Source organism: Notamacropus eugenii, chromosome 5 (assembly GCF_028372415.1).
Source record: "Notamacropus eugenii isolate mMacEug1 chromosome 5, mMacEug1.pri_v2, whole genome shotgun sequence".
NCBI lineage: Eukaryota > Metazoa > Chordata > Mammalia > Diprotodontia > Macropodidae > Notamacropus > Notamacropus eugenii.
In genome coordinates this window covers 458,201,687-458,215,034 of record NC_092876.1, presented here as the reverse complement: position 1 = coordinate 458,215,034, position 13,348 = coordinate 458,201,687, and the positions used below count along the sequence as shown (strand labels likewise).

Genomic DNA, 13,348 nt, shown 5'->3' with positions numbered 1-13,348 from the left:
AACCATTTTCTACCTTTCTTTGCTTCTTCAGAACTTAGTGTAGTCACTAAAAAAAAAACTTCTTGGTGCTTTTTTGCTTGTCCAGAGTAAGAAGTAAGAAGAAGAAAATCTGATTGTCCAAGCTTGGGTCCTGCTGCTGGCAACGTAATTAAAAGTGCCAAGAAGACCAGACGTGCGTACTTGGACATGCATGCACTTGCTCCTTGGCAACACCAAAATAAAGAGAGGAACCATCCAGCATGGCGGATCCTGCTTTAAAAACAGTAGCTGGTGATGTGGGGACCTCCAATGCCACTTGTGCAGTCACAGCCAAATCTGTCATCAGAAGACTGAAGGAATGGAAGACTAGGAGAGACTTTATCTTAACCGATATCTATAGCCCACAGTCTAACAAAAAATGGGTTAATTTACGGAAATTTTCAAAGCTGCAGAGCAAGCACTCCAACACAGCTAGGTCCTTCATCTTTACATATTTCCTCTTGCCAGGACACCTGGCTACCACAAACAGCATGAACAAAAAAAGAAACAGCCACCTTCAAATCAAAATTGGAAAGAATTAAATTATATTTATTGTTCCCTTTTCTTTCACTTAACGTACTTTTTTCCCCTTTCTTTTACTAACTGGAATCTTAATCTCGACTCTTGGGCTTTCTGTCACACATGTCCCATAGTATACCCTAAATTAATAAAAATGGGTGAATAGGTTTAATCTCATGATTGAAAACTAAGGAGGCAACAGGATGTAGTGGACAGAGAGACCAAAGTTTAGCTTGTGGTTCTGCCACTAACTACCTCAGTTTCTTCATCTATTAAATAAGACTGGTCAAACAGCCCTTCTGAGATCTAAGATTTCATGATTTCATAAATCATTATACCTTTTGGGACCAGGATAGGGGGATGGAGCCAAGAGTAGAGGCCCAAAGGATAGTCCAGGGAAGAAAAGTCTCTAGGAGAGCCAAACACTGCAGACAATAAGGATGAACCCCACTGAGGACTTCTATCACTCAGAGCCTCCACCCTGCCTCTAAGGTTTACCACTCAGGTATCTAGGGATGAAGTAACAAAAGATGAGGTCACTACTTTAAGAACAGGAAAGAAAATAGTCATAAGTACCAAGCTTAAATAGGTTGATTCTTCTTTCAATAGTTGAGAGGACAGCTCCATTACAGGAATCATTATGCTGAAGAGCTAGTTTGTTGTTTTAAGATTTGGTTGTTGTCCTTCATTCTAGAACACCCAAATGACATCACTCTGCTAGATTCAAGTTTCAGTGTCTCTGACTGTGACTGAGCAGACCAATATAAGCTTGGGAATATTCTATCACAAGATGGGCTCCAATAGTCCAGGTGAATTTGGGGTAGATTCTCTAAATCTGTGCATCTCAAGTTCCTTTTGAGCTACTTCAATTCTGCTTTGCTCATAAAGCCCAGCACCCTTTCTGATGTGGGCACACCATGCTGACTGGTCCAGTGCCAGTGTCTCCCACATCACACAATCATTTCCAAAGTTCTTAAGAGAGACCTTGAGAATATCCTCGTATGGCTTCTTCTGACCACATGTGAACACTTGCCCTGTGTGAGTTCTCCATAAAATAGTCTTTTTGGCAAGCATACATTTTGCATTTGAACAACACGGTCAGCCCATTGGAGCTGCACTTTCTGAAGCAGAGTTTGAATGCTTGGAAGTTGGATTAAGAAGTCTCAGTGCGTGTTCTGAAATCTTGTGTGTCCTCTGAGGACAATTAGACACATGTGGCCTCCTCTTCCTCATCAGCTTATCTTTATTGACTAGTGTAGACACCACAGGTTTTCCCCAGACCTGTTCCCGGCAATCTGCCAAGTGGGTTTCACAAACACTCTGGCAGGCTACAATGGACAAGCAGACAGCATCTTTCCAAGGAAGAGAGAGCCTGAGTGCTGGTACCGTGCCACCCACAATCAGCTTCTGTGACTAAGACCAATTACACCATGATGGGACCAAGCATGTATCATCATCATGAACAAATACTTACTATGTATTCATGTGTATGTTGTAAGCCCGGATAATGGGACAAGACTTAGAGAGGAAGGGAGAAGATAAAACCACATTCTAACCATAGTTCAAAGAGTTGTTCCAGCTGAGATTGGCTAACAGATTCCAAATCCAAAATCCAAATTCTTTCTACTACTTGAACAGAAGAGAGGAAAATGAGTTCATGGTTCAAATGCTGTTAAAGTTGCTTGAGGGGAAATTATCTGATTAAACATAAAGGAAGTGAGATAATGGACTTTAAAAAGGCAGGGTTTTGGCAGGATGAAGTTGAGAGCCAATTAGGTCATCTGAAACCAAAGACTTATTTATCAGACATCACAAAAAGTACCAAAGGACTATTTAAATTCATCTTCTCTGGAATTTGGTCCTATCTAGTGAGTGAATCATAAACTGCAGTCAGCAATTCTTTTTTCTTTATACAGAGATTTCTGGGTGTAATGGTATCTCTCTAGAGGATAGGACCAGTGCTGAACAGTATAAATATTCATTCAGAAAACCCAAAGGGCACATTTTCTGAAACTAAGTAACAGGTCACTTCATTAAGGACCAATTTCATTGAAAGATATAGGACCTGGCACTATCAGATCAAGATGTTTTATGTAAGCTTTACTGTCTGCTCCATTAACAGAAAACCATTCTGTATATATTTATGTAAGAAATATAAGTTCTAAACCAATAGATTATATATTTGTAGATAATGAAGCTCTGAGTCTTCTATACCAACACTTATCTTTTGTTTGTTTTGCTTTTCAGAAAAAGGGCCAAAAGCTTCTATATGTCCAGCTATATGCTGAATAAACTGCAAAAGCTTATTAAAATAAAAAACATCCATTTCATCAAATATGCTGCTACTCGTGTTTAATAAAATAGCAGGCTGTCTTCAATAAGACACTGTTCTTACCATCTTAATACATACATACATACGTATTAATTAAATTAGATATTCACACTGAACCTCTTGGCTCTGAAGACTCACACCTCATAATCTCAAATTCCTGAAAAGAGTTTTCTAAGGGAAAAACAAATACTGCCCTTGTTGACAGTCATATTGATGAAGATTCAACTGGAGTGACTGAAAACTAGAAGTGCTGGGGCTCAGACTCTGGGAACCTCCTGGAACCCCTTGAATCTTCCTACTTAATCTGGCCTTTCATATTCAAATCTGTCGCCCTTGGCCTAGCCAGGCCTTCCATCGTCTGTTACCTCGGGATTGCCCCACCTGCTTCCCACCCAAACCCTCCATAGTCCGTATATCTCCGGATTGCCTCCAGCTGTTTCCAATCCTTGAGCAGTCACCCCCTCCTTGGACTTCTCCTCAAGACCCTCCCTAAACCCCTCCTCCCATCACCCTAGACTACCAGGCCACCCCAGATCCCTCCTACAGTCTTTTCTGTATTTAAGTTCCATCTTGCCTCTATGAAGATGCTCAGATTCAATCCAGCTCACACTCTGTCTAGCTGAGATTCTATCTGGCCCGTTTGTGAATATGCTTAGGCTCCTTAAGAGTCAACCCAATATGGCTGAATCTTTAATAAACTTCATTTTTCTTTCATTTAAAGAAGTCTTGAGTTGAATTCATTCAAGCAGGACCCCAGGTGTCAGTATTTTGGAGTCCCCAGCACCCCCGAACCTCAACAGAAATACTCTCCAATTTTCTTAGGGATACAAGGAAAACACTCAGGTGACACATGAATGAAGGTAAGTTTGACTTTTTTGATTTTCAAGACTCTTTTCCATTTGTGGTATGCACAACAGCTTTTGCATACAGCCTGCCAAAAAAGAAGTTGTTTGCAGTGTTCTTGCCCACAAGGAAAAGTAATGTCTTAATCTATTAAAAATACTACCTGTAGTGTTTTGGACAAAATTACACTTATGATCATGACCCAAGCCAACATGGCATGGACCACCCAAAAAACAATTGAATGTCTATGCTGCACTGTTCTAATTTCCAAAATCTGATAAATCTTATTTGTGAAACAAAGTTATTTACTACCATTTTATAAATTGACAGGCCCATAACTTTAGCATAAAAGTCAAGAGAGTTTAAGGCTGAATCTAGCAAAGAAATGGTTTTTATTGAAAGATTCTTCCTTCTTCTGAGTTAACATTTCCTCATGTAAACAAGTTTATAACATTTAACCTTTAACATAGCAGAACCTAGAAATAACAAATGCTATCTTTAGATCTCAGAAATAAACACATACCATACACAAGAGCTTCTCAAAATTCAGATCCACTTGTTTTAATACCTCTCCACATAAACACACAGCAGTAAGGACCACTTTAGTTTTCTCACATTCGATGTAATTTAATGAACATTTATTAATCACCTACTAAATGCAAAGCATTAAGGAAACATACACAAAAATGAAATAAGAGGGAGAAAGGGGAGAAGTAGAGCTGTACCCACAAATACACATATATACATATGTACACACATACACACCTAAACATATATACACACATATTCATATTTTTTTTTATGTATATGTATATAGATAGTATATGGAAAATTTGATCAGGAAAGAGCATTCATGGCAGAAAGCATGCAGCAAGGAAGGCTTCCTGGAAGAGGTTGTACCTGAGCTGAATGTTGAAGACGCAAGGATTCCAAAAGTTCAGAGGATGAGGGGAGTGGCAAAAGGAACAATCTGAGTGAATGCCTGGTCACTTCTAAATCCATCCTCACCTTCTGTATCCCCATCCCAATGGAACTTCGGCTCTGTCCCTCGGATACCAGGCTCTGGGAGGCCCCTATTTTGGCAAGAACCAGGCCTCCATCTCACTTCCTGGCCATTTCCAAACCCTCTTTTCAGCAATTCTTTATGTGTTATTTTCCCCAGTTAGAATGCAAGCTCTTTGGGTAGTGTCAATCTTATTTACTTGCACTTGGATCACCATTGTTTAACACGTTATTTAGCATATAGTAAGTCAGTATCTGACTCATAGTAAACTCTCCATGTTTTATCATTCATTCATTCATTCAAAGAGATAAAAGATAGGATCTTGAGTTGAGCAGGTAACTCAGTTTACCTAGAATGTATAATGTGTCAAAGAGAACAGAATTAGATAAGGCCAGGGTAAAAGGAGGGTCTTAAATTCCAGGCTAAAGAATTTGAATTTTTATCACATGGGCAGTGGAGAGCCATTGAAGTTTTTTGAGCAGGGTAGTGACTCAACCAGACCCATGCCTTTTGCCAGTTGTGTAAAAGATAGATGAGGAAAAGGACTGAAAATGGGGAGAAATAGGGACATCAGAAGTCTACTAAAATAGTTCAGGGAAACAGTAACAAAGATTCAACAGATGTCAGAGAGAGTCAACAAGCTTTGGCAAGTGGATGGATATGGGAAGGGGTGAAGCAGAAGAAATCAAGGAAAACTCTAAAGATAAAAATCCTGGGTTATAAAGGATGAAAAACAAGAAGTCAAGAGGAAAGATTTAAGAAGGAAGATAAGTTGTATTTTAGATACATGGAACTTGAGAGGCTTAAGGAAAATTCAGAGGGAAATACCATCAGCCAATAGCATTTATTAAGCCCCTTACTATTTACCTTGAATTGTGTTAAGCACTGGAAATACAAAAAGAGCCAAAAACACTCATGGAGCTCACGTTCCAATGGGAGACAATAAGCAAAGATTTAAGTACAATTTCTAGAAAACAGAGTAGATGGGAAGGAAGGCCCTAGCTGTGGGGAGGACTGGGAAAGTGGGATTTGGGCTGAGTCTTGATAGAAGGCGGTAGGCTGAGGCAAGGAAAGGGTGCATTCCAGCCATGGGACACAGACACTGAGATGGAGTATTTGAATGCAAAGGATAGAAGGCAGATGTTGCTGAACAGGAAAGTACAGGGAAAAGACGACAGTATAAGAAACATGGAAAGATAAGAAGGGGCAGGATTGTGAATGCCTTTTAAGTACCAAACAGAACATTTTATATTGGATCCTGAAGGCAATGGGGAACCACAGATGCCAGGATCTGTGACCTGTAAAAGAAGTTCTTAACCCGGACATCCAAATCAGTGAACCTCGATGTGAAAAACTACCTCTTTATTTCACTAGAAATGCTTTCCTTCCTCCTTTGTGTCCAACTTCTTATGACCACATTTGCGGTTTTCTTGGCAAAGACACTGGAGTGATTTCTATCTCCTTTTACAGATGAGAAAACTGAGGCAAACACGGTTAAGTGACTTACCCAGGGTCACTCAACTAAGTGTCTGAGGTCAGATTTGAACTCAGGAAAATGAGTTTTCCTGACTTCAGGCGCAATGCTCTACCCCTGAGCTGCCCTTAAGCTTCATAGGACAACACACATACAAAGAAAAAGATTAAGAATCCCTAGAAGGTCATCAAGTCCAAGCTTCTTCCCCTCTTTTTGACAGATGAAGAAACTGAGGCCCAGAGAGTTTCAGTGACTTATCCAAAATTCACAAAATAAGCAACCCGAGGCAGAATTTGAATCCATGCCCTCTGCCTCCAGAACCAGTGCTCCTTCTACTCTACCACACTGCCTCCTCTATGCAGTCAGATGATGATATGTGATTGGAGTTCAGGACTGGACATATGGATGTATGTGACATGTGGGTGGTCAATTGTATCGAAAGCTGTATCATTCTCATTTCCTTCTGTTTAATTTCTATTAAGCAACTTGTAGCTTAGTGAATGACATTTCATACAAGCCAAATCAGAGTATGATACATATTTTCTGAAGCATTACATCTTGATATTTTAGAATAATGTTTCTCTTATTGTACCAACTACCCAAGAGACCTTTCACAGTAGGATAAGACTTTAGTGGTCATCAATGCAATGTCACAACTAGTAGGATTACATAAACAATTGTCATCTAGCTTCTGTCGAAATACTTCTAGCAACTTAGTAACTCTTAAAGACAGTCCACTTAATCTTTAGACAATTCTATTTTTTTTGGCAACTTTGTTGCCAAAATGATCTTTAAGTTTGTTTCCTTGTAACTTTCACTAATCAGTTTCTAGGACTCTCCAGGGTCATACAGAATTGTCTAATCATTCTCCTAGATGAAGACAGTTATCATAAACCTGATCTTTTTTTAGCTAAAAATTCATTCATCCATTTCCCAGGTGACAATTTCCAGATTTCCCTTACCAATCCTCATTTTCCTCCTTTACCTCCAGTTTGTCAATGTCTCCCTCAAAATCTAGGGCCTGGAATTCTACATGTGCTCTAAGAAAAAGTAAAGTAGGATTAGTGACCTCTGGTTCTAGACAGTATACTTCTGGTAACACAAAAAAGTATTAACTACCGTACTTTTAAAACTGGCTTTTTAAAAATAACCTAACTGTGGGAACACTGCATTTATTATTCCTATGTATAAGCATGCAAGACTTGGTCTCATCTTACAACCTAAGAACTCTTCAACTCTTGACTGTGTCATGCAATGGCCATGTTATGGTTTCCTTGTTGTTGTTTTTAATTTGCCTCCAGACTTAGCGTTCCTTCAATGTTTACATCTAAGTCACTGTCCAAAATGCTCAATGCACCAAGGTCAAGCAGAGTTCTCAGGCATGACAATAGAGACATCCTTCAAAGTGGATGCTCTCTGAGTGTTCAACTAGTCCCAAACCCACCAAAAAGCACTATAACATGTCCTTCAGAATAACTTGGACACCTGTCAAATTCCTAGTTAAAAAGTAGATATGTAACATCTACACAATTTCCCTACTCTAACAATTAAGCAGCTTTTTTTTTTTAAAGAAACAAGCTTAGTTTGATATCACTTCTTAGTGAACCCATATTAGTTTCTGGTAATCACAATCTCCCTTTCTAATTAATCACAAACCAATCAACACTTCTATTCTTAAAAAGGATATGACAACCAACTATTCTATAACTCCACTTATCATCCTTGTCACTTTCCTAATAAAAAGTCTCCCTGGTTACTACTCCACTATATATGTTGATTCCCCCATCAGAATATAAGCTCCTTGAGGGACTGTCATGCTTTTTATATTTGTACCCTAGCCCTTAACTAAGTGCTTAATAAATGTTTTTAATTCATTCATATTCATCCATCTGCCCTAGAATAATCCATCTAGAATTTTGCTAGGCAACAATGTCAGGTTCAGTGATTTCTATATACCTCTTTTCCCCCTTCTTAAAGATCCTAGGATCTGTGATCTGGAAAAATTCAAAAGTGCCTCTTCTAGTCTCCAAAATCACTTTTGTGTGATCCTGGATGCAGTTTATTTGGGCTTAGTGTTATTTTATTATCTCTTTATCTAGTTCCAAACTTCAATATGATTTTAACTATACTTGTTCTATCCTTTCAAATCAGAAGGTTAAGAGAAAAATTAAGTAAAATAGGGGTTAAATGATTCGGTTTTCTCCTTGTCTCCTGCTAACATTAAACCATCTGCCCCAAGGGGTGGGGGTATCCTTTCCTTGTCTTCATCTTTGAAACATAACTTTAGGAAACAATAAAATGATAATAATTTATATTGTCCTTTTGCCTTCCTGAAGCTTCTCTTACCTTCTCTAAAATATACAGAATTCGTGTCCCTCAAGTTTGATCTTCAGCTCATAGGCCCCACTTTGTCATAACCTGCAACCTAATTCAGACGTTTAAATGAGATTAGCATGTAACCTAAGATAACTTAAACTCAAACTACCAGGGAAGAAAGGAAAAGCTAACCGTCATCAAGAGCAAGGCATTGAAGGCTGGGCCGGGAGTCAGGAAGACCAGAATTCAAATCTGGACTCAAACTGTGAGACTCAGGGCAAGTCATTTAACTCTTGTTTGCCTCAGTTTCCCCATCTGTAAAATGGGGACAATAATGACATCTACCTCCCATGGTTGTTGTGAGGATCAAATGAAATAATAACTTGTAAAGCGTCTAACTCACAGTGAGTCCAATACAGACGTTAGTTATTATTACTGGGGCAGCTAGGTAGTGAAGTGGACGGAGTGTTGGGCCTGGAATCAGTAAGGCTCACCTTCCTGAGGTCAAATCTGGCCTCAAATTTACTAGCTGTGTGACCCTGGCCAAATCACTTCACCTGGTTTGCCTCAGTTTCCTTATCTGCAAAATGACGTGGAGATGAAGAAGGCAAACCATTCCCAGAATCTGTGCCAAGAAAACCCCAAATGGGGTCAAGAAGTTTGAGCAGACTGAAGAACCAAAAAAAAAAAAAAAAATAGGCCTATCTCAGCAAACACAGTCTCAGCCAACATAATCTCAGTCAACCAGCTATACAAGTACCATCTCTAGCAAGAGTTTTTCTACTTCACTCTGAGATACCAAACTGGGCTGAAAATTTCAGTACCAAAAGGGCAAACTATTTGCTTAAATGTTTTGTTGCTACCATGAAAAACAGTCTTTACTGTATACACTGAAAACAAATAAACCTGTTTCAACATTCAATCTACAAAAATGGGAGGTTGGGGGACGGAAGTATCCTACAAACTTGCCTTTCAAAATAAGGCGAGAGGAGATTGCCACGTTTGGAGAAATAGAATCTGAGGTTGGCCTCAGTTTTGCCTGCTATCAAATGAGGTGAGTTGGATTAGATGTTCTCTAAGGCTCCCAGCTCTAAAATTCCTTTTTTGCGACATAGTGGCTTCAGCAACAGAGAAAGAGAGAACACAGACGCCTTGACTGTACACAAAGAGATGCCGTTGCACAGACATATGCTACATCAGATCCCAGACTGGCCCAACAGGAGCTGGCAGCCTGTGGGTACACTTTGGAGCAGTCAGCGATGCCACTGTCAAACACAGCTCCCTCCCCCAACAACCCCGTGCCCTCTGTGTAGTCATTCATTCATTCGATCCTTCTCTGGGGGATCGGGTGCAAACAGGAGGCTCTCCCAGAGCTGTCCTTTTCTGAAAGCTGCCGCAGGCTCCCGGGGTGGAAGCAGCCAACCAGCGTGGGGTTTAAATGGCCAACAACATGCTGAGGCTTAGCTTCCTGGCTATTTAAGCCGGCTCCATCACCAGCAAGCCGGGGAAAGGTTCCAAGGCAGGAAAAGAGGGGGAGGAGGAGGAGGGATGGGGAAAACTCTCCCCGCCCATTCCAAAAAAAAGTGAACCACACCCCCCTCACCCTCCCTGAAATGCATCTTCTTTCAGTTCCCCGGGGTCCTCCTGGCGAAAGGAGAACTGCAAAGCATTCCCCGCCCTCTTTCCTCAGACACGTCTAACCGGAGAAGGAAACTGAGGACCCTGGACACCTTTGGGAATTCAGAGTTGTCAGTTTCAGCTCCCCATGCTTCCTAAATGGGGTCGTCAAAGGGTGCTTCCTTGGCTGACCCAGGAGGTGTGCAGACCACCTTCGAGGAGAGACCTCCTCACTCCCTCACCTCTCACCACTTAGCAAGCAGGGGCAGGCTGTGCAGCCCCCTTCCTCCCCATCACAACTGTCCGCTCCACACCCCCTTCGGTTCAGAGATGCCAAACCCCACCTACGCCCACTCGGATTTCCTGTCTGCACAGCGACTGATGGACCGTACGCAGTATGTGTGTGACCATGAACGTGTTCGGACCCCCTTCCCAAGCAACGAGGCAAAAAACGCTGCCTGGGTGTAATTGCTCAAGTGCGTGTCTTTCCGACGGCCAGGCTGGATCCTGAGTGGCCACGCTCGGGTGTACGTTTTAGTCTTGAGCACTAAAGCGCTGCCCTAGATTTGCGCATCACCCCACTCAGTGACAAGCCCTGGGAAGGGAACCAAGTGGCAACCTTGGATAAACTGCACAGCTCGGGGGGCTCCTATGTCTGTCTGTCTCTCCGTCTCTCTCTCTAACTTGTGCATCTCCCGAATTCGCCAGCAGTGGAGATAACGAAGGTGGGCAAGAGCTCACCCACCCCCGGAACAAAAACCCCATGGCCCAACAGGGGACAGACCTGAACCCGGCCGGCAACCGGGGGGCAGAAAGTTGCCCGGGTGGAAGAGGCATAGCCAGAAGAGACTCCCCTCTTCCCCTCTCTTTCCCTTCCCAGCGTGTCTGGGGGTGGGCGGCGAGGCTCCTCTCTCCCCGATCTCCGGGACACCCCTCTAGCCGGTACCCCTCCCCCTCCGGCACTCACCCATTGGTGTAAAGCCAGGCTGGGCAGCAAGAACAGCGTGAAAGTTTGCGGAGGCGGAGAGCAAGGCGTGGAGAGACCTGGGGGGCAGGGGATCCCCGGCGCCGGGTGGGGGCCCAGGAGGTGGGGAGCACCGGGGCAGGGCTCTGGGGTGGGTGCAGACGGGAGCTCGCCCCTCTCTGCTCGCGTCCTGCTCCTCAGGGCCTCCCGGCGCGGCGGCTGCTGCTGCTGCTACCCCGGGGCGGCTGCTGCTGCTGCTGCTGCTGCTGCTGCCGCCGCTGCTGCTGCTGCATCGTGGCTGGCTCCGCTCCGCTGCGCCGTGCTTCCTGCTCCCTTCAAATGGAAATTGCAAAAAAAAAAAAAAAAAAGAAGAAGCGGCGGCGGCGGCGGCACCAGCCTCGGCCCCTCCAAGCCGCAGCTCCGCCTGCCGGGGAGGCTCCGCGCTGCCGGGCTCCGGCCCGCCGGGGCTGGGCTCCGATCCGGAGGGGGAGGGCAGGGGCGGAGGCAGGGGGAGGCAGACGTCAAGTCAGCCCCGGGGCTCCGGGGGCCGGGGCAGGGCTGCGGAGGCCGCCCCCGCGCGTGCACGTGGAGGCACGCCCTCGAGGCTCCGCGCGCCCTCGAGGCTCCTGCAGCTGGTCCAGCCGCCGCTGCAGCGGCTCCAGCCCGACCCAGGCGCGGGTCCCCTCGGCGGGAAGCTGTCGCGAGATTCGGCGAGACTGGAGATGGGGGGATGAAGGATGAGGACCTAGCCCATCCTTGGCAGGGTGGGAGGGGGATGAGGGAGAGGAGGACCTGCGAAAGCGAGGTTTGGGGGGATGGGGAGAGGCGCTCCCAAGGGACCCCCTTTATGGCTACGAGGGAGTCGGCCAATGACACAAACAGGAATCCAAGAGAACAGAAAACTGGGTGCCTGGGCTGAGAGGGGAGAATGCGGTGTGCCCTGCCCCCACCCCCCACCCCGCGAGGGGGAGACGGAATAGCACAGAAGCAGACAAGGTGACAGGTGATACTGTGCAAGGCAGTGGGATGGGAAAAGAGGCAGGGGAAGGAGAAACAGAACATGAATTCATAAAAAGAATCATGGGATCTTAACGAGTTTGAAGGGACCTTAGAGGTCATGTCATACAACCTCTACACGATGCAGGAATTGCTTTCTTGATGGTGCCCCTGACAAAGAAGCTGTCACATCATTATCTATTAATTGATGGGAAGAAACAAGTACTTAGTCCTCGCTCTGCTTTTACAAACAGTATCTATGACTTGATCCTCGAAACAACCCAGGGAATTAGGGATTGTTATTAACCCCACTTTACAGTCGAGGTAGACTGCTTAAGTGACTTGCCCTGAGTCACACAGGTAGTTAGCGCAGTAAGCTAATACGATCAGATCTGAAGTCTGGTCTTCTGGATCTATCTATTGTACCTCCTGGCTGCCTGATGGATAGATTACAATTAGACGACAACTCATATTGTTAAGCAGCCATTATTTATGGTGAACTCAAATCTTCAGTCTTGTCAATTCCACCCAATGGTCTTAGTTCTCTAGAATAACACAGACTAAATCCAACCCTTCTCTCATGTAACAGAATCAAATCAAATCATGTTAGAGCTAAAGGCAACCTCTAAACTAACTCAATAATTTCAGGATTGTGAAAAATGAGACCCAGAATGGTAAAAGTAACTTGCCCAAGGTTACCAAGGTAGTGAATAACGGGACTGAGATTTGAAACCAGGTCTTCTGACTCAGAGTGCTTCAATTCTGAGGTGCCCAGAACACTGTCTAAAAGATGTTATAGTGATCATCAGCCTTTCAAATATTTGAAAACATTTCTGTCTTCTCTAGGCTTCCTAAACACACTGCCCTTCTTCATATGGCATGGTTTTAAGACTCCCCTCATCATCTTCGACACACTTCATTTTGTCAGTCTTTCTCTTAAAAAGAGGCTCCTATTTATTGAAATTTGTGCTGAGTCAGTCGAATGACCCCATTGTTTCCAGTCTTGTTTGTTTTCCAGGTACATATCAGTGGGGAGAAGTATCCACCACAGATGGAAGAGGAGGCATGTACCTTGGTCCAATCCCCTTCTTTTTATTGCCTGCTAGACAGCAGATAAGCCACATGCCCCCTTATCTCTAATCTCATTTCCCTATGATATGGCTAAGGGGGAAGATCTGAGATTGAATGGCCCATCCCTTTTTGGAAATGTGTACCTGTCAAGTTGTCTTTCTCTTATTATAAAAAGTTGTCTATAAAAGCAGCAGG

At 43.7% G+C, this 13,348-nt stretch overlaps 2 protein-coding genes across 2 annotated transcripts in view; both read right to left on the bottom strand.

The window, feature by feature from the left end:
* SH3KBP1 (SH3 domain containing kinase binding protein 1) overlaps positions 1 to 11,687 on the bottom strand; it is a 415,998-nt gene extending 404,311 nt beyond the window's left edge. Inside the window, exon 1 of the mRNA XM_072615333.1 lies at positions 11,090 to 11,687. Coding sequence (XP_072471434.1) covers positions 11,090 to 11,093 — 4 coding nt within the window. The 5' untranslated portion in view covers positions 11,094 to 11,687. The remainder of the gene's footprint in view (positions 1 to 11,089) is intronic.
* BCLAF3 (BCLAF1 and THRAP3 family member 3) overlaps positions 1 to 13,348 on the bottom strand; it is a 203,131-nt gene that overhangs the window by 55,614 nt on the left and 134,169 nt on the right. The window lies entirely within an intron of this gene.